Source organism: Gigantopelta aegis, chromosome 13 (genome assembly GCF_016097555.1).
Source record: "Gigantopelta aegis isolate Gae_Host chromosome 13, Gae_host_genome, whole genome shotgun sequence".
Lineage (NCBI taxonomy): Eukaryota > Metazoa > Mollusca > Gastropoda > Neomphalida > Peltospiridae > Gigantopelta > Gigantopelta aegis.
In genome coordinates, this window is record NC_054711.1 from 2024764 (window position 1) to 2046123 (window position 21360).

Genomic DNA, 21360 nt, shown 5'->3' on the forward strand with positions numbered 1-21360 from the left:
TGTTTTTTATATAATACATGGTGTCATTTACAATTAGGTGTCATTTACAACTTGGCATTGTTTACAATTTGGTGTCATTTACAACTTGGTGTCGTTTACAGCTTGGCGTCATTTACAACTTGGCGTCGTTTACAATTTGGTGTCATTTACAACTTGGCATCATTTACTACTTGGTGTCATTTACAACTTGGCATCATTTACAACTTGGTGTCATTTACAACTTGGCATCATTTACAACTTGGTGTCATTTACAACTTGGCGTCGTTTACAACTTGGTGTCATTTACAACTTGGCATCATTTACTACTTGGTGTCATTTACAACTTGGCATCATTTACTACTTGGTGTCATTTACAATTTGGCATCATTTACTACTTGGTGTCATTTACAACTTGGCATCATTTACTACTTGGTGTCATTTACAATTTGGTGTTGTTTACAACTTGGCATCATTTACAATTTGGTGTCATTTACAACTTGGTGTCATTTACAACTTGGCATCATTTATAGCCAGCTTGGCTTCATTTACAACTTGGCATCATTTACTACTTGGTGTCATTTACAACTTGGCATCGTTTACAACTTGGCATTCTTTACAACTTGGTGTCATTTACAACTTGGTGTCATTTACAACTTGGCATCATTTATAGCCAGCTTGGCTTCATTTACAACTTGGCATCATTTGCATCTTGGTGTCATTTACAACTTGGTGTCATTTATAACTTGGCATCATATATAACTTGGCATCGTTTACAACTTGATTTCATTTACAACTTGGTGTCATTTACAACTTGGTGTCATTTACAACTTGACATTATTTACAACTTGGCATCGTTTACAACTTGGCGTCTTTTATAACTGGACATCATTTACAACTTGGCGTCATTTACAACTTGGCATCATTTATAACGTGGCATCATTTACATCTTGGTGTCATTTACTACTTGGTGTCATTTACAGCTTGGCGTCATTTACAACTTGGCATCATTTATAACGTGGCATCATTTACATCTTGGTGTCATTTACAACTTGGTGTCATTTACAACTAGGTGTCATTTACAACTTTGCGTCGTTTACAATTTGGTGTCATTTACAACTTGGCATAATTTACAGCCTGTTGTCATTTACAACTTGGCGTCGTTTACAATTTGGTGTCATTTACAACTTGGTATCATTTACTACTTGGTGTCATTTACAACTTGGTGTCGTTTACAACTTGGCATCATTTACAACTTGGCGTCATTTACAACTTGGCATCATTTACATCTTGGTGTCATTTAAAACTTGGTGTCATATACAACTTGGTGTCATTTACAACTTGGCATTGTTTACGACTTGGCGTCATTTACAACTTGGTGTTGTTTACAACTTGGTGTCATTTACAACTTGGCGTTGTTTACAACTTGGCGTCATTTACAACTTGGCGTCATTTACAACTTACTCAATTTGTATGTTTTGTAACCAATGGGCTGTGATCTTTGGGGAAAATTCCATTGGGAAAATATCTCGCTTTGTAATAAACAATTATTTTTATTCCGACGACCAGCCAAGGTGGACGTGCAGCCGCCATTGAAAAAGCCTGATGTTCAGGTTCCAGCCAAACCTAGGCCTCCCCCGCCAATCCCAGCAGTGCCTGTGCCCCAGCCAAGTAAGAGTTAAATGTGTGCTGTGAACTCTGCTGTTTGTTTTACAGGATTTTATCTGGAATTTTCTAAGATTGTCTTGCATTTTCCAAGATTGTTTGGCTTTTTCCATGATTTATCTGGGATTTCCCATGATTATATGTGGATTTTCCAGGATTGTTGGATTTCCCCCAGATTATTTGTGATTTTCCAAGATTGTCTTGCATTTTTTATGATTATCTAGAATTTTCCAAGATTACATAACATTTTTCCAGACTTAATTGGAATTGTTCAAGATTATCTGGGATTTTCCAACATCTGGGATTTTCCAACATCATTTTGGATTTTCCAACATTATCTGGGATTTTCCAACATTATCTGGGATTTCCAACATTATCTGGGATTTTCCATCATGTTGTGGGTTTTAATACTAACAGTTGATTTTGTCTTATTGCAGTGATACACTCAAGCATGTGTGGATTGTGACTTGCAAAGATCATGATATTATGTTTTGAAGTAATCCGTTTGATTAATCCAGGTGTTCTGTTTGATAAGGGCAGATCCACAGTTGATCACAGGGGGTACATCGACACATGTATGTAGGGTGGACACATAATAATATTTACTTTATACCTCATGGATCTGCTCCATCGTTTCTCCTCATTCATACATGGTCTAAATACAACATTTAACATTGAGGGTCTGGATATATAACACAATTGTCTCATAATCTAGCAGAGTGTACATGAGGAGAGTTTTGCACAGCCTCCCCCTCCCCTCCCCATCAAGCAAATATTTATATTTTTCAATATATTTTCCAGGGAGACTGACTCAGCACCCCCATAAATATGGCTCATCACTGTCTAGAACCCCTTCTGTATAGATTCCTGCATACACACCTGTAACACACACACACACACACACACACACACACACACACACACCGTGATCAATTGTGGAACTCTCTTAATCTCTTTCTATCTTCCAGACCTCTGTAAATTGTGACAAGAATCGTTTTATTCGGGCATTGCTTGTGAAAGTCAAATTTGGTATAGCCCAGTTTTTGTTCACGTATTAAATATAGGACATCATTGACGTGGTTATGAAGGGTTAAAGGGTTACACATTAAAGAGATGGGTTATCTCAATTTGTTTTTGCATAAAGCAAAAATGGATTAACGCCAATTTACAATTCTCAGAGGTCTGTGATTTATAATTGAGATTTTCTCTTTTTAATTCTTGTTTCTTGTTGACCATTATAATGTCTCATAATTAATCCAGTACTTATGTGTTTTGATAATCCATGTATTCAGTTTGATAATCCATGTTTTCAGTTTGATAATCCATGTTTTCAGTTTGATAATCCATGTTTTCAGTTTGATAATCCACGTTTGCTGTTTGATAATCCACGTTTTCAGTTTGATAATCCATGTTTGCTGTTTGATTATCCATGTTTGCTGTTTGATAATCCACGTTTGCTGTTTGATAATCCATGTTGTCAGTTTAATCTTTTTTCCTTTCTATTTAATAATCCATCGTTGGTGGATAAACACTGTTTGTTTTTTGTTTATCCATGTTTGAAACTAACATGACTATTTTATGTCAATAGTATGACTTACATTTGCTTCTTTTTTTCAGTTTTGTTTTCATAATATATATTTTTAAGAAATGACTTATTTTCAAAGCTTCAGTTACCAATTTTAAGTTTAATAGGTATGGGTTTGCATGTGTCAACAGAATATTAAATATTGAAGAAATTTACAGAAAGGTGTATAGGGTTTGTTAACCACATAATTATACATATATTCTTGTGTTAGGAAAAGTGGATGATAAACTTGACACAAAACTATTATCTGGCGCACATTCATCTGTCTCAGGAAAATCTTCAAAGGGTGAGGAATGTTAATTCTTCAGGCAGTTTTTTCTTCGTCTTTTAATTTTGTTTTACTGATCCCAGTATATTATACCTTGAAAATTATATTTTGCTTATACCCAGCATTGCTTCTTTAAATCTGTGCACTAGAACAATGGATGCTTTAATATGTTAACCTTTCTAATATAATATTGTGCTAATTTATTTTTATACGCTATCTCGCATCAGCTAATTTAAGCAGTGTAAACTTCAAAGTTCTGACATTTGTGGTGGCAGTACACTCATGACAGGTGCCACCTGCAAGGCAGGATATGTTCACCTTTTGCGAACACCTGATGTCATCACTGTTTTGACAGTGATTCATGAGTGCATGTTATCACAGCTATATTTATTTACAGTCATCTCTGTCCTGTGCTAGTTTTGATTTAGTAAACTAGTCTGGGAGTGGCAGTCATCATTGAGTGGGTGTCCTACAGATGAGGCACTAGATAGATATTTATGGAATCAACCACTATTTTGCCAAACATCCATTCGACTCTGTATGTTACAGAGATACCGTTTTGATCATGGATAACGGTTTTGTCCATGAATAATGGTTTTATCATTCAGATTTTCTGAAAGCAAAAACCATTGTTAACATTAATTATACATATATAAAAGTAGTCAATTTATTTTAGAATCATGCATGCTTCTAGAGAGGAAGATACTTCGTAGTTTGCAGAGGTGGTGTGCATCCCTAGTACCACAATCCTTGGATCTGCACCTGATAGTCCTCAATATATTTATTAATTGTGCTAAAATTAATTACCCGTTATTAAATTTTGCTTTGAAATGTAAACATTATGGGCCAATTTTACGAAGCCTGTTTGTTTTTTAAACGCAGGTGTTTAAGCATTGTGAATGTATGTACATGTAGTCACACATGTGTAAGTCTAAAACAGACTTTGTAAATTCATAGCCATGGTAGCATGAATTTGTTTTATGCTTAGAAAATAAGGATTTCGCAGGAGAAACGTTTTCCCAGTAGGAGACTTGATCAAATACCGGGAGTCTCCCGCGGAATCCAGGAGGGTTGACAAGTCTGAAATTCAGCCCTATATGTCTTCAACTACATGTATATACCAATAACAATTACAAACAATGGAATTAATATACTAGTAGAAAACAAATATTATTGGAAAATCTTTAATGAATGTCTGACAGAATTGTGTGTGTTCATTTGAGGCAAACATTACATAACATTATGCCAGGCAGATGCTTCTGACAAATTTGCCGTCTTTGTGCAACTCATCTCTCTACTTGATGTATCCAGTCAACTTGCCAGATTTTGTGAACTTGATGATATAAGATTTATGATAAAAAAAGAAAGAAAGAAATGTTTTATTTAACGACGAATTCAACACATTTTATTTACGGTTATATGGCGTCAGACATATGGTTAAGGACCACACAGATTTGGAGAGGAAACCCGCTGTCGCCACATAGGCTACTCTTTTTACGACAGACAGCAAGGGATCTTTTATTTGCGCTTCCCACAGGCAGGATAGCACAAACCATGGCCTTTGTTGAACCAGTTATGGATCACTGGTCGGTGCAAGTGGTTTACACCTACCCACTGAGCCTTGTGGAGCACTCACTCAGGGTTTGGAGTCCGTATCTGGATTAAAAATCCCATGCCTCGACTGGGATCCGAACCCAGTACCTACCAGCCTGTAGACTGATGGCCTAACCACGACGCCACCGAGGCCGGTAAGATTTATGATAAAGACCGGAATCTAATCATACTGCATGGAGCTGTCTACACAACATGAACACATTTTTACAATTGTTTCAATATTCTTGGATTTATCATCAAATATTATTCATAAGATTCATTAAAATGTAATTATTTATAACAAACATGTAAAAAAAAAACACCCCAAAACAACATATATATATACAGTCAAACCTGTCCTAGCGGCCACCTGTACTCAGTGGTCACCTGTACTCAGTGGTCACCTGCCTTAAGCGGTCACTTGTTTCCCTCCCAAACGATTTATAATGTAAATGCACCTGTAATAAGCGGTCACCTGTCTAACGTGGCCAGCGGCCACCTAAATCGGATCCCAAATCGCTAAAATATCTGTATTAAGCGGCCACAGTAAATGTTTACTATTATATAAAAGGGATATTTTAACAACAGCGATAACGTGCAGCAAATAACCGATCTTCACACCTTCAGGAATACTAGTACCCATTTAGTCCCGACATCTCTACTGTGTATCAATTAAAAAAGTATGACTCTGGAACACATCTTATTACCTCTAGGCAGGCTATGCTTGACATTTGTAGATTCACTTACTATGACAATACACCGCATAAAGTCGGAATTAAATAATCAAATAGAAAAAGAAAACAAACTTGTCGAGAACGGTTAATTTAATACATTCTATTTGCATTATTTCTGAAGGCGACGACATGTCAAAAGTTGATTTATAGCCAACTGTGTAGCACACATCCGTTGATTAGCTGTGCAGACAGTAAAACAAGAAACAACCAGAAAGAAAATTGAATTTAGGATCCCTCGGACACGTTTTCCTATCTCTGTTCACCTTGCTTTATATATTCCTTCCATAACGTGTCATCCTGCTGTACATATGAAAATTGAATTTAGGATCCCTCGGACACGTTTTCCTATATCTCGATCTGTTCACCTTGCTTTATATATTCCTTCCATAACGTGTCATCCTGCTGTACATATGAAAAGAATAGTTTTATAATCATTCAGTGCCAACATTAATATATCATACAGTTAAAAAAAGAGAAAATCTGTAAACAATTTTGGGTATGGCACCATACCCAAACGATATTTTGGGTGATAGCATTTTACCCGTTTTTCCCTCTGGAAGAAAACGTGATTTCATATACTTTTTTTTTCCAAACTCTTGGCTTCTAATGGTTTCCATACTTTCATTATTACTTTTATTGTTCTGTTGATTATGTTGATAGATTATTTCTGAAGAAATGAAATAGCATATTTACTTGCTTTATATACTACATGTGTGTGTCAGCATAAACAGGCTTCCTTTTGTCATTATAGCTGTGCCAGTTTGCTTGTTCACTAATTATTATTAGTTCTCAGTGTATTATAGCACTACACAGCATTCTTATCATAGAATAATAATTTCTTATCCTAAAATCAATGTTTGTATTGTCAGATTATGATGCAGTTGAAGCTAACCGATAAACTGCTACGAATAGTTTATGGCTTCGATTGGTTTACTTTTGACTATATTTTCATCATTATTGTGAATACAATGTATGGAAACAAAGTTTTGTGTCATAATTCAACAAAACTTAAATATTATTTATTTATGGATTAAGAGTATAAAATTAATGTTATTTTATTTTACAAATTATCTATCTTTTTAAAAAGAATTACATCATGAATCGTGTCGACATTATATACTGCAAACGGTTAGAACATGTCTATCAAAGTTAGGAATAAAAACATGATATCCACACTGCTGCTTTTGTTGTTGAATTACAGGGTAAAAACAGCAATATGATATCCACACTGCTGCTTTTGTTGCTGAATTACAGGATAAAAACAGCAATATGATATCCACACTGCTGCTTTTGTTGCTGAATTACAGGATAGAAACAGCAACATGATATCCACACTGCTGCTTTTGTTGCTGAATTACAGGATAAAAACAGCAACATGATATCCACACTGCTGCTTTTGTTGCTGAATTACAGGATAGAAACAGCAATATGATATCCACACTGCTGCTTTTGTTGCTGAATTACAGGATAAAAACAGCAACATGATATCCACACTGCTGCTTTTGTTGCTGAATTACAGGATAAAAACAGCAACATGATATCCACACTGCTGCTTTTGTTGCTGAATTACAGGATAAAAACAGCAACATGATATCCACACTGCTGCTTTTGTTGCTGAATTACAGGATAAAAACAGCAACATCATATCCACACTGCTGCTTTTGTTGCTGAATTACAGGATAAAAACAGCAACATGATATCCACACTGCTGCTTTTGTTGCTGAATTACAGGATAAAAACAGCAACATGATATCCACACTGCTGCTTTTGTTGCTGAATTACAGGATAAAAACAGCAACATGATATCCACACTGCTGCTTTTGTTGCTGGATTACAGGATAAAAACAGCTACATCATATCCACACTGCTGCTTTTGTTGCTGGATTACAGGATAAAAACAGCAACATCATATCCACACTGCTGCTTTTGTTGCTGGATTACAGGATAAAAACAGCAACATCATATCCACACTGCTGCTTTTGTTGCTGAATTACAGGATAAAAACAGCAACATCATATCCACACTGCTGCTTTTGTTGCTGAATTACAGGATAAAAACAGCAATATGATATCCACACTGCTGCTTTTGTTGCTGATCCACACTGCTGCTTTTGTTGCTGAATTACAGGATAGAAACCGCAACATGATATCCACACTGCTGCTTTTGTTGCTGAATTACAGGATAGAAACCGCAACATGATATCCACACTGCTGCTTTTGTTGCTGAATTACAGGATAGAAACAGCAACATGATATCCACACTGCTGCTTTTGTTGCTGAATTACAGGATAGAAACAGCAACATCATATCCACACTGCTGCTTTTGTTGCTGAATTACAGGATAAAAACAGCAACATCATATCCACACTGCTGCTTTTGTTGCTGAATTACAGGATAAAAACAGCAACATGATATCCACACTGCTGCTTTTGTTGCTGAATTACAGGATAAAAACAGCAACATGATATCCACACTGCTGCTTTTGTTGCTGAATTACAAGATAAAAACAGCAACATGATATCCACACTGCTGCTTTTGTTGCTGAATTACAGGATAAAAACAGCAACATGATATCCACACTGCTGCTTTTGTTGCTGAATTACAGGATAAAAACAGCAACATGATATCCACACTGCTGCTTTTGTTGCTGGATTACAGGATAAAAACAGCAACATGATATCCACACTGCTGCCTATTGTTGCTGGATTACAGGATAAAAACAGCAACATCATATCCACACTGCTGCTTTTGTTGTTGGATTACAGGATAAAAACAGCAACATCATATCCACACTGCTGCTTTTGTTGTTGAATTACAGGATACAAACAGCAACATCATATCCACACTGCTGCTTTTGTTGCTGAATTACAGGATAAAAACAGCAACATCATATCCACACTGCTGCTTTTGTTGCTGAATTACAGGATAAAAACAGCAATATGATATCCACACTGCTGCTTTTGTTGCTGATCCACACTGCTGCTTTTGTTGCTGAATTACAGGATAGAAACCGCAACATGATATCCACACTGCTGCTTTTGTTGCTGAATTACAGGATCGAAACCGCAACATGATATCCACACTGCTGCTTTTGTTGCTGAATTACAGGATAGAAACAGCAACATGATATCCACACTGCTGCTTTTGTTGCTGAATTACAGGATAAAAACAGCAATATGATATCCACACTGCTGCTTTTGTTGCTGATCCACACTGCTGCTTTTGTTGCTGAATTACAGGATAGAAACCGCAACATGATATCCACACTGCTGCTTTTGTTGCTGAATTACAGGATCGAAACCGCAACATGATATCCACACTGCTGCTTTTGTTGCTGAATTACAGGATAGAAACAGCAACATGATATCCACACTGCTGCTTTTGTTGCTGAATTACAGGATAGAAACAGCAACATGATATCCACACTGCTGCTTTTGTTGCTGAATTACAGGATAGAAACAGCAACATGATATCCACACTGCTGCTTTTGTTGCTGAATTACAGGATAAAAACAGCAACATGATATCCACACTGCTGCTTTTGTTGCTGAATTACAGGATAAAAACAGCAACATGATATCCACACTGCTGCTTTTGTTGCTGAATTACAGGATAGAAACAGCAACATGATATCCACACTGCTGCTTTTGTTGCTGAATTACAGGATAGAAACAGCAATATGATATCCACACTGCTGCTTTTGTTGCTGAATTACAGGATAGAAACAGCAATATGATATCCACACTGCTGCTTTTGTTGCTGAATCACAGGATAGAAACAGCAATATGATATCCACACTGCTGCTTTTGTTGCTGGATTACAGGATAGAAACAGCAATATGGTATCCACACTGCTGCTTTTGTTGCTGGATTACAGGATAGAAACAGCAATATGATATCCACACTGCTGCTTTTGTTGCTGGATTACAGGATAAAAACAGCAACATGATATCCACACTGCTGCTTTTGTTGCTGGATTACAGGATAGAAACAGCAATATGATATCCACACTGCTGCTTTTGTTGCTGGATTACAGGATAAAAACAGCAATGCTTAAAGGGACATACCCTAGTTTTTAAACACTAGGGCATGTTTTTCACTATTAGAACCATTTGTGATCACTGAAATCAAACATTACTTATATTTTATTGTTTATGTTATCCATTTCCGTACAACCGAAGTGTTTCTGGTCATCCTGTTTTTTCTAATACCACAAAATGCATTTTTAATATTTTTAAAAACGCACGTGCGTTTGAGAAATTACGGTTATGGAGTCGCATTTGAGTCTTATTTTTAAGGGTATTTCAATGTCACAGACTCTTGTTTCACTCTGTTGTATCCAAATTTGTTACAGGTTTGTAAATTAACCAAACTTAGTGTCCATTTTTATGGTTTGAAACTAGAGTCTAGGTGAAACATATGCCTTAGTGTTTAAACACTAGGGTCTGTCCCTTTAATGTAGTAGGCTATCTATTTGATCATGTTAGGACAAAGTTAAGTTCCACTCAACAAGGCTCATAGAGATCCCTTCTTAGCTTCATAGAATAGAACTCATAACTTATGAGTAGGCTATCTATTTGATCATGTTAGGACAAAGTTAAGTTCCACTCAACAAGGCTCATAGAGATCCCTTCTTAGCTTCATAGAATAGAACTCATAACTTATGAGTAGGCTATCTATTTGATCATGTTAGGACAAAGTTAAGTTCCACGCAACAAGGCTCATAGAGATCCCTTCTTAGCTTCATAGAATAGAACTCATAACTTATGAGTAGGCTATCTATTTGATCATGTTAGGACAAAGTTAAGTTCCACTCAACAAGTCTCATAGAGATCCCTTCTTAGCTTCATAGAATAGAACTCATAACTTATGAGTAGGCTATCTATTTGATCATGTTAGGACAAAGTTAAGTTTCACTCAACAAGGCTCATAGAGATCCCTTCTTAGCTTCATAGAATAGAACTCATAACTTATGAGTTATTCAACAGTTGTTGTCTATATAACATGTACTTTTTATATTGATGTTGATCATCACTATTTGATTGCCTTTACCATAGCTTGATACCCAATAGCTGATGTATTTTTTGTGCCGCAGTGTCGTTAAACATTCATTCATTCATATAACATGTACAGGAGATATTGTAGCTGGTTTAATGTGTAATTTTTAATATGAAGCATGATGTGACTTTGGAGTTAATAACCTTTAAATTTAATAATAACATTGTGTATTGTGACTTGATATTGGAACCATTAACATCTGATAACTTGAATGGCTTTAATGGTTCCTCAATTTTCAGTTATAGAAGTGTAACTATAATGTGATACCATATTGTTTCAATGTCTAATTGATATTACTGGGATGTTTTGATCACGAGAGATAGTTGTAAGCTGTGTATACAAATAATTTTGCATAAAGAATTTTTTTTATTAACTTATGGTTTCTTTCTTCTTTTTTTCTTCAGTTCATCGAAAATAGTGTTTTAAATTACTTACATTTTACTAAATAATATATTTATTACATGTTTTTCTGAGATTATTGTTTGAAATATAGGATGATTGTTTTTTTCTCTTTATTATTTTAATTAAATACCCAGTATTCCAGGTTTTGCATCATTATTTATATTAATATTCATACAGGTAAGTGTAATTTAGCATGGCCCTGTCTTATAGCTTAAACAATACTTATATTTAACACCTTATATTCTCGATTTACAGGTAAACCAAAAGCTCCAAAACCAAAGAAAGAGCCTGTTCCACCAAAGAAGGAGGAGAAGAAGAAAGGGCCAGCAAAGAAGAAAGGAAAGAAAGCCAAAAAGGAGGAACCGGTGGCGGCCCCCAAACCAGCAACTCCCCCTCCTAAACCCGCAACACCTCCACCACCGTCACCACCGAAAGTACCAACTCCGCCAAAAACAGCAACACCAGATGAGTTTCTTAGTCCAGTAAGTGGGTGCTTTCTGTTTGCTTAGCCCAAAACCAGCAACCCCCCCCCCTCCTAAACCTGCAACACCCCCTCCTAAACCTGCAACCCCCCCTCCTAAACCTGCAACCCCCCTCCTAAACCCGCAACCCCCCCTCCAAAACCAGCAACTCCCCCTCCTAAACCTGCAACTCCCCCACCACCATCACCACAAGTGTGGTACCATATCTCCTCCAAAAACAGCAACACCCGATGAGTTTATCAGTTCAGTGAGCGGGTGCTTTCTGTTTGCTTAGCCCAAAACCAGCAACCCCCCCTCCTAAACCCGCAACACCCCCACCACCATCACCACAAGTGTGGTACCATATCTCCTCCAAAAACAGCAACACCCGATGAGTTTATCAGTTCAGTGAGCAGGTGCTTTCTGTTTGCTTAGCCCAGTAACAGCAACACCCGATGAGTTTATCAGTTCAGTGAGTGGGTGCTTTCTGTTTGCTTAGCCCAGTAACAGCAACACCCGATGAGTTTATCAGTTCAGTGAGTGGGTGCTTTCTGTTTGCTTAGCCCAGTAACAGCAACACCCGATGAGTTTATCAGTTCTGTGAGCGGGTGCTTTCTGTTTGCTTAGCCCAGTAACAGCAACACGCGATGAGTTTATCAGGTCAGTGAGCGGGTGCTTTCCATGTTGTTAAGAGCAAACATGTTTCCTCTTATGCTGTTTTCTTACACACCCATTGGGGAGAACACCATGTGTTATTTTTGATAACACATAGTTGGTTACACACATACGTGTGTTAACAATTTCAAGACATATGACTGGCTGCTCCTAGGTGATGACCAGGTTACTAATGCCATACATCCAATACAAAAACAGCATGGTGGAAATCGATTACACTATAACATATAGTTAACCTGGTAATCATGTGTCTGTGACGTGTAAGTCAGCTACAAGTGCTAAGGGTTGTAAATAACTTTTAGTTGATAAAGATGTTAAAATTTGCTTAAAACCTGGTTTTTGAGGATATGTAAGAAATATAATAATACATTCATGTTCGTTAGATACCATTTATCTCACAACTCGTTGCTTAAAAACATATCAAACTCGCTTTTACTCATTAGATCCATTTTAAAACAACTTGCTGTGAGATAAATGGTATCGAATGGCCACTCAAGTATTATTCTCTCTATCATAATTATAATGATTTCATGTATCAGATTAGGCCAGTATGCTACTTGAACTTCGATGCTTATTATGCTTTTGAGAAAGTTTGGGTCATGGTTGTTGTAGTTGGTAGGTTATTTTTGCCTAATTTGAGTTTTAGCATAACCGTGGGAGTGGGGCAAGATTAAGCCCAGTAGTAAAGTGTTCGCTTGATGCACGGTCATTTTGGGATCAATCCCCGTTGGTGGGCCCATTGGGCTATTTCATGACTGGTATATCAAAGGCCATGGTATGTGCTATCCCGTCTGTAGGAAAGTGCATACAAAAGATCCCTTGATGCAATAGGAGAAATGTAGCGGGTTTTCTCTGGTGACTACTGTTGGAGCATCAAATCTCTGTTCATCAACAGTGAGCTACATAACAATAACCACACACACATAACAATAACCACACATAACAATAACCACACACACAACAATAATCACACACACATAACAATAACCACACAATAACCACACACACAACAATAACCACACACACATAACAATAACCACACATACATAACAATAACCACACATAACAATAACCACACACACAACAATAACCACACACATAACAATAACCACACACATAACAATAACCACACATAACAATAACCACACACACAACGATAACCACACACACATAACAATAACCACACACACAACAATAACCACACACACATAACAATAACCACACATACACATACCAATAACCACACACACATAACAATAACCACAACAATAACCACACACACAACAATAAACACACACATAACAATAACAATAACCACACACACATAACAATAATCACACACACATAACAATAACCACACACACATAACAATAACCACACAACAATAACCACACACACAACAATAAACACACACACAACAATACACACACATAACAATAACAATAACCACACACACATAACAATAATCACACACATAACAATAACCACACACACATAACAATAACCACACACACATAATAACAATAACCACACACAACACTACACACACACACATAACAATAACCACACACATAACAATAACCACACACATAAAAATAACAATAACCACACACACATAACAATAACCACACGGACATAATAATAACCACACACACATAACAATAACCACACAGAAATAATAACCACACACATAATAATAACCACACATAACAATAACCACACACACAACAATAACTACACAGATATAACAATAGCCACACACACATAACAATAACCACACACACATAACAATAACCACACACACATAACAATAACCACACAGATATAACAATAACCACACACACATAACAATAACCACACACACATAACAATAACCACACAGGTTATTTTATTTTATTACCTGTATTTTAGCATACATCCAATCATATGAAATTTATTGTTTTGAAATAAAATTTCATATCACCATTGGCAGGTCCAGATGGGTTCCATAACCTCCCTGCCCATCTTAAGTGCCCTTTTTAATGATTTTTTATTTATTTATTCATTATCCACATTATATAAAAATGCATCTATAAGTATCCTTATTTTAAAATTATCCAGGGAGCATACTCTGAAACACCTCTACAGATATTGTTACGATTGGGACCTCGGCAAATTTGTTTTCAGCATACTCAAACTTGTTCATTTTACAATTTTGTGACCCCTCCCCCTTAGTAAATCCTGGATCCACCCCTGATCACAGTTTGTCTTTGATTACAGATTTCTTCTCCGGAGAAATCGGATGATGACATGGAGTTTATTATAATCCGGGACGAGTCTCCCAGTCCGGAACCGGTGTTACCAGAAAAACCATCACCCATACGAGAACCGTCACCTAAATCTGAGCCCATGTCGGAACCACAATCAGAGGTATGTTAATTATAGGAGAAAACCTATCACCCATACAAGAACCATCACCTAAATCTGAGCCTATGTCGGAACCACAATCAGAGGTATGTTAATTATAGAAAAAACCATCACCCATACGAGAACCGTCACCTAAATCTGAGCCCATGTCAGAACCACAATCAGAGGTATGTTAATTATAGAAAAAACCATCACCCATACGAGAACCGTCACCTAAATCTGAGCCCATGTCAGAACCACAATCAGAGGTATGTTAATTATAGAAAAAACCATCACCCATACGAGAACCGTCACCTAAATCTGAGCCCATGTCGCAACCACAATCAGAGGTATGTTAATCAGTGGAAAAACCATCACCCATACGAGAACCGTCACCTAAATCTGAGCCTATGCCAGAACCACAATCAGAGGTATGTTAATAATAAGAAAAACTATCACCCATACGAGAACAGTCACCTAAATCTGAGCCCATGTCGCAACCACAATCAGAGGTATGTTAATTATAGAAAAAACCATCACCCATACGAGAACCGTCACATGAATCTGAGCCCATGTCGCAACCACAATCAGAGGTATGTTAATTATAGGAAAAACCATCACCCATACGAGAACCGTCACCTGAATCTGAGCCCATGTCACAACCACAATCAGAGGTATGTTAATTATAGGAAAAACCATCACCCATACGAGAACCGTCACCTAAATCTGAGCCCATGTCGGAACCACAATCAGAGGTATGTTAATTATAGGAGAAAACCTATCACCCATACAAGAACCATCACCTAAATCTGAGCCCATGTCGGAACCACAATCAGAGGTATGTTAATTATAGGAAAAACCATCACCCATACGAGAACCGTCACCTAAATCTGAGCCCATGTCGCAACCACAATCAGAGGTATGTTAATTATACGAAAAACCATCACCCATACAAAAACCGTCACCTAAATCTGAGCCCATGTAGGAACCACAATCAGAGGTATGTTAATTATAGAAAAAACCATCACCCATACGAGAACCATCATCTAAATCTGAGCCCATGTCGCAACCACAATCAGAGGTATGTTAATTATAGAAAAAACCATCACCCATACGAGAACCATCACCTAAATCTGAGCCCATGTCGCAACCACAATCAGAGGTATGTTAATTATAGGAAAAACCATCACCCATACAAAAACCGTCACCTAAATCTGAGCCTATGTAGGAACCACAATCAGAGGTATGTTAATCAGAGGAAAAACATCACCCATACAAAAACCGTCACCTAAATCTGAGCCTATGTAGGAACCACAATCAGAGGTATGTTAATCAGAGGAAAACCATCACCCATACGAGAACCGTCACCTAAATCTGAGCCCATGTCGCAACCACAATCAGAGGTATGTTAATTATACGAAAAACCATCACCCATACAAAAACCGTCACCTAAATCTGAGCCCATGTAGGAACCACAATCAGAGGTATGTTAATTATAGAAAAACCCATCACCCATACGAGAACCGTCATCTAAATCTGAGCCCATGTCGCAACCACAATCAGAGGTATGTTAATTATAAAAAAAACCATCACCCATACGAGAACCATCACCTAAATCTGAGCCCATGTCGCAACCACAATCAGAGATATGTTAATTATAGGAAAACCATCACCCATACAAAAACCGTCACCTAAATCTGAGCCTATGTAGGAACCACAATCAGAGGTATGTTAATCAGAGGAAAAACATCACCCATACAAAAACCGTCACCTAAATCTGAGCCTATGTAGGAACCACAATCAGAGGTATGTTAATCAGAGGAAAACCATCACCCATACGAGAACCGTCACCTAAATCTGAGCCCATGTCGCAACCACAATCAGAGGTATGTTAATTATAGAAAAAACCATCACCCATACGAGAACCATCACCTAAATCTGAGCCCATGTCGCAACCACAATCAGAGGTATGTTAATTATAGGAAAAACCATCACCCATACAAAAACCGTCACCTAAATCTGAGCCTATGTAGGAACCACAATCAGAGGTATGTTAATCAGAGGAAAAACATCACCCATACAAAAACCGTCACCTAAATCTGAGCCTATGTAGGAACCACAATCAGAGGTATGTTAATCAGAGGAAAAACATCACCCATACAAAAACCGTCACCTAAATCTGAGCCTATGTAGGAACCACAATCAGAGGTATGTTAATCAGAGGAAAACCATCACCCATACGAGAACCGTCACCTAAATCTGAGCCCATGTCGCAACCACAATCACAGGTATGTTAATTATAGAAAAAACCATCACCCATACGAGAACCATCACCTAAATCTGAGCCCATGTCGCAACCACAATCAGAGGTATGTTAATTATAGGAAAAACCATCACCCATACAAAAACCGTCACCTAAATCTGAGCCTATGTAGGAACCACAATCAGAGGTATGTTAATCAGAGGAAAAACATCACCCATACAAAAACCGTCACCTAAATCTGAGCCTATGTAGGAACCACAATCAGAGGTATGTTAATTATAGGAAAAACCATCACCCATACGAGAACCATCACCTAAATCTGAGCCCATGTCGCAACCACAATCAGAGGTATGTTAATTATAGGAAAAACCATCACCCATACAAAAACCGTCACCTAAATCTGAGCCTATGTAGGAACCACAATCAGAGGTATGTTAATCAGAGGAAAAACATCACCCATACAAAAACCGTCACCTAAATCTGAGCCTATGTAGGAACCACAATCAGAGGTATGTTAATCAGTGGAAAAACCAACACCCATACGAGAACCGTCACCTAAATCTGAGCCTATGTAGGAACCACAATCAGAGGTATGTTAATCATAAGAGAAATATTTTTCACCATATGAAATATTAAACAATTATGACACTGTGATGAGACGAATATGACGTTTTATGGAGATACAATATATATTATTGACAGAGGTCAAAGGGCATGGTCGATATTTATTTTTTGTGCTCCATAAAACATCATATTGGTCTCATCACAGTATCGTAATTGTTTTATTACTTACAAGATAATTTCACAAACTAGGCTTATTTACCAGAATCAATCATCATTCAGTCTAGTAAGCACACACAAATATATTGCACTTTGACATCATATATGAAGCATGACATCATCTGTAAGACACTAAGCATTTCGGAATTTTGTCAAGTAAACTGATAGTGCTCATTGGTCAATGCCTGGAAATAGCACAATATCATGATTTACTTGTTCGCAAAACCACAGAGCAATGCAATATGATTTCAAACACAATCACACATGACATAACATTAACCAATCAGAAGTAACATAGAATAAGCATGAGGTAATATCAATCTGTATCACACAGGATGTTGACATGGCTCTGAAATCCATTGTGTTATTATTCATCATATGAAATATCAATCTGTATCACACAGGATGATGACATGGCTCTGAAATCCATCGTGATATTATTCACCATATGAAATATCTATTTGTATCACACAAGATGACGACATGGCTCTGAAATCCATCGTGATATTATTTATCATATGAAATATCAATCTGTATCACACAGGATGACGACATGGCTCTGAAATCCATCGTGATATTATTCATCATATGAAATATCAATCTGATGACATGGCTCTGAAATCCATTGTGATATTATTCATCATATGAAATATCAATCTGATGACATGGCTCTGAAATCCACTGTGATATTATTCATCATATGAAATATCAATCTGATGACATGGCTCTGAAATCCACTGTGATATTATTAATCATATGAAATATCAATCTGTATCACACAGGATGATGACATGGCTCTGAAATCCATCTCGAGTAAAGAAGCTCGAGCAGCAAAACGAGAGGCGGCCGCGAAGAAAAGACGAGAAGAGGTGGAACGACGTCGGAAGGAGAGAGAGGAGCAGCAGAGGAGAGAGAAAGAAGAACAGGAAAGACAGGAGAGACTGAGGAGAGAAATGGAGGAGGAGAGGAGAAGACTTGAAGAAGAAAGACGGTAAAATAATATTCTATTGATAATTTGAGAGAGAGAGAGAGAGAGAGAGAGAGAGAGAGAGAGAGAGAGAGAGAGAGAGAGAGAGAGAGAGAGAGAGAGAGAGAGAGAGAGAGAGAGAGGTTGGAAACGAGAGAGAGAGTGGTTGGAAACGAGAGGGGAGGGAAGAAAGAGGGTGGGAAGGGAGGGGGAGTTTAACCTTTAGACTACTGGATTAATTTTTAACAAAAACCACGTTGAGTGGGTACAAGTTTATAATTTTACTCACATATATTCACTTAAATGTTTTATAAATACATGAAATAAAGTTCATATATGAATCGGTAAGTATTATTTTCGTGTCTTTTTTGTAATTTTTATTATTTTTATATTGGCTAATGGTGATTAAAATTAGGCAAAAAATAGAAAAAGTTGCATTTATTTACGGGCATTTGTGGCCTGCTGTCCAATATTTATGTCCATTATTCCCGATAACAGTGGTTTTCTGACCAGATTTTTTTTTAAAACCCGAACTACGATTCATATTGCAATATTTGGTAATTTTCGTTGTTGGTAAAATGATCAAATTTATTATCAAATTAGCTGTCACAATCAGCTATCGATCCTTGAAAATTACCGCGACGTGCCGCCATTGTTGTCAAGCGAAAATACTTGACGAAAACCACTTTTTGAACTCAAAAGTTCAAGGTATTATCAGTTGAAAAAATCAAAACAAAAGCTACCATTTTGAAAAGAAATCTTTTTTCTTTTGTTATATTTCCATTTCCGGTGAGTGTCATGTGTAAAACGGCGGGAAATATGAATTGGGGAATGCACTGTATACAGTGTACAGTATGTCAACTGACGTAACGTCGGGCGAGATATCTCGCCTGCAGTACTCAGAAGGTTAATGAGGAAACGAGGAGAGGGAGAGAGGGCGAACTTAGAGAGTTGTGGGAGAGAGAAGGGATTAACATAAGAGAGAGAGAGAGAGAGAGAGAGTGAGTGAGTGAGTGAGTGAGTGAGTGAGTGAGTGAGTGAGTGAGTGATAGTTTTCAGTCCGTGTATCTGATTGATTTGGGGATATTGTGACGAGAATCAAATGTAACTTTAAGTAGTTGAATAAACTAACAGTTGAGAGTTCAGAGTAATTAAAGTGACAGACTCTAGTTTTTAAACACTACGGAATATTTCTCACTATTAGACCCATGTTTGATCATTGAAATCAGACATAGCGTCGATTGTTTTGTTTAGATTGTCCATTTTCATATGTCCAAAGTGTTTATGCTCATCCTGGTGTTTCTAATACCACAAAATTTATTTTTCGTATTTTTTTTAAATGCACATATTTCTGAGAAATAATGGCTATGCAAACAAGCTCTAGTTTATATTTAAGGATATTTCACCGTTTCAACAACAGACTATTGTTTAATTCTACTGTAATTTTATTCAAATGTTTTACAAGTTTGTAGATTAACCAAACTTGGTGACCATTTTTACAGGGTCTGTGACTGGGGTGTTCAGCTCTGGTAATTACACATTAAAAAACCAGCCATAGGTAGTTGATTGATTTTCGTGTTGAGTCATGTACTGTATGGATGTGTGATTTGAGTATTTCAGTGATTTTGTTGTAGATTATGAAAAAAAAGTGGATTGTCTGACCAGAATCAATTTTAACTTAAAAGTAGTAAAACAAAACCAACCGTGGGTGATTGGTTGATTTTCGTGTTGATTCATGTACTGTTTGGAAGTGTGATTATGACTGAGTCAGTAATCTTGTTGTAGATTGTGAAAACAAAGTGGATAGTGTGACCAGAATCGAATCTGAAACAAAACCAACCATGGGTGGTTAGTTGGTATTCTTGCTGAATGAGTCGGTAATCTTGTTGTAGATTATGAAAACAAAGTGGATAGTGTGACCAGAATCTTTTGTGAAACAAAACTAACCGTGGGCAGTTGGTTGGTATTCTTGTTGAGTCATGTACTGTATGGAAATGTGATATCAATGATTGAGTATTTCTCTTGTAGATTACGAAGACAAAGACTACAAGAAGAAAGAAACAAAGAGGAAGAAGCTGAGAAAGAAAGAGAGAGAAGAAAACTGTTAGAGTTGGAGAAAGAGAAACGACAGAAGGAAGAATTTGCCAGGAAGTTGGAAGAAATGAAGAGACGGCAAGCCGAGGAAGACTTAAAACGACAAGGTCATTAGTATTTTTATTTTTACTTAGTTTTTATTTTTATAAAATTTTTTATTTAAGGTAGAGTGAGAAAGGAAAATCTTGTTGGTTTAACATTACAGGAAAGGCCACTGATACAGATCTCACTTGATGTGTGGTCAGTCTTGGATCGATCCATGTCAGTGAGTCAATTGGACTATTTCTTATTATTACTCATGTGGGCAGAGAGGAATGGGGAAAGAAAAATTATCTGTTCCTAGGTAAAGAAAAAAACCCATTTCTTCCCATAGATACATTTTGATGTCATAAACAGTGCTTCTCTATAGGTGGTTAATTGTGTGGTAGAATAGTTTCCATGGTGGGAATCATGTCAT

General features: G+C 37.0%; 1 protein-coding gene across 2 annotated transcripts in view; it reads left to right on the top strand.

Moving 5' to 3' along the window:
* The window catches only part of LOC121387809 (inner centromere protein A-like), a 99803-nt gene that overhangs the window by 71898 nt on the left and 6545 nt on the right, over nt 1-21360 (top strand). Inside the window, exons 16-20 of one of the 2 annotated variants that reach the window (XM_041519021.1) lie at nt 3438-3512; nt 11534-11760; nt 14674-14823; nt 18625-18833; nt 20838-21010. In XM_041519021.1, coding sequence (XP_041374955.1) covers nt 3438-3512; nt 11534-11760; nt 14674-14823; nt 18625-18833; nt 20838-21010 — 834 coding nt within the window. The remainder of the gene's footprint in view (nt 1-3437; nt 3513-11533; nt 11761-14673; nt 14824-18624; nt 18834-20837; nt 21011-21360) is intronic. The other variant, XM_041519022.1, reaches the window with a different exon arrangement.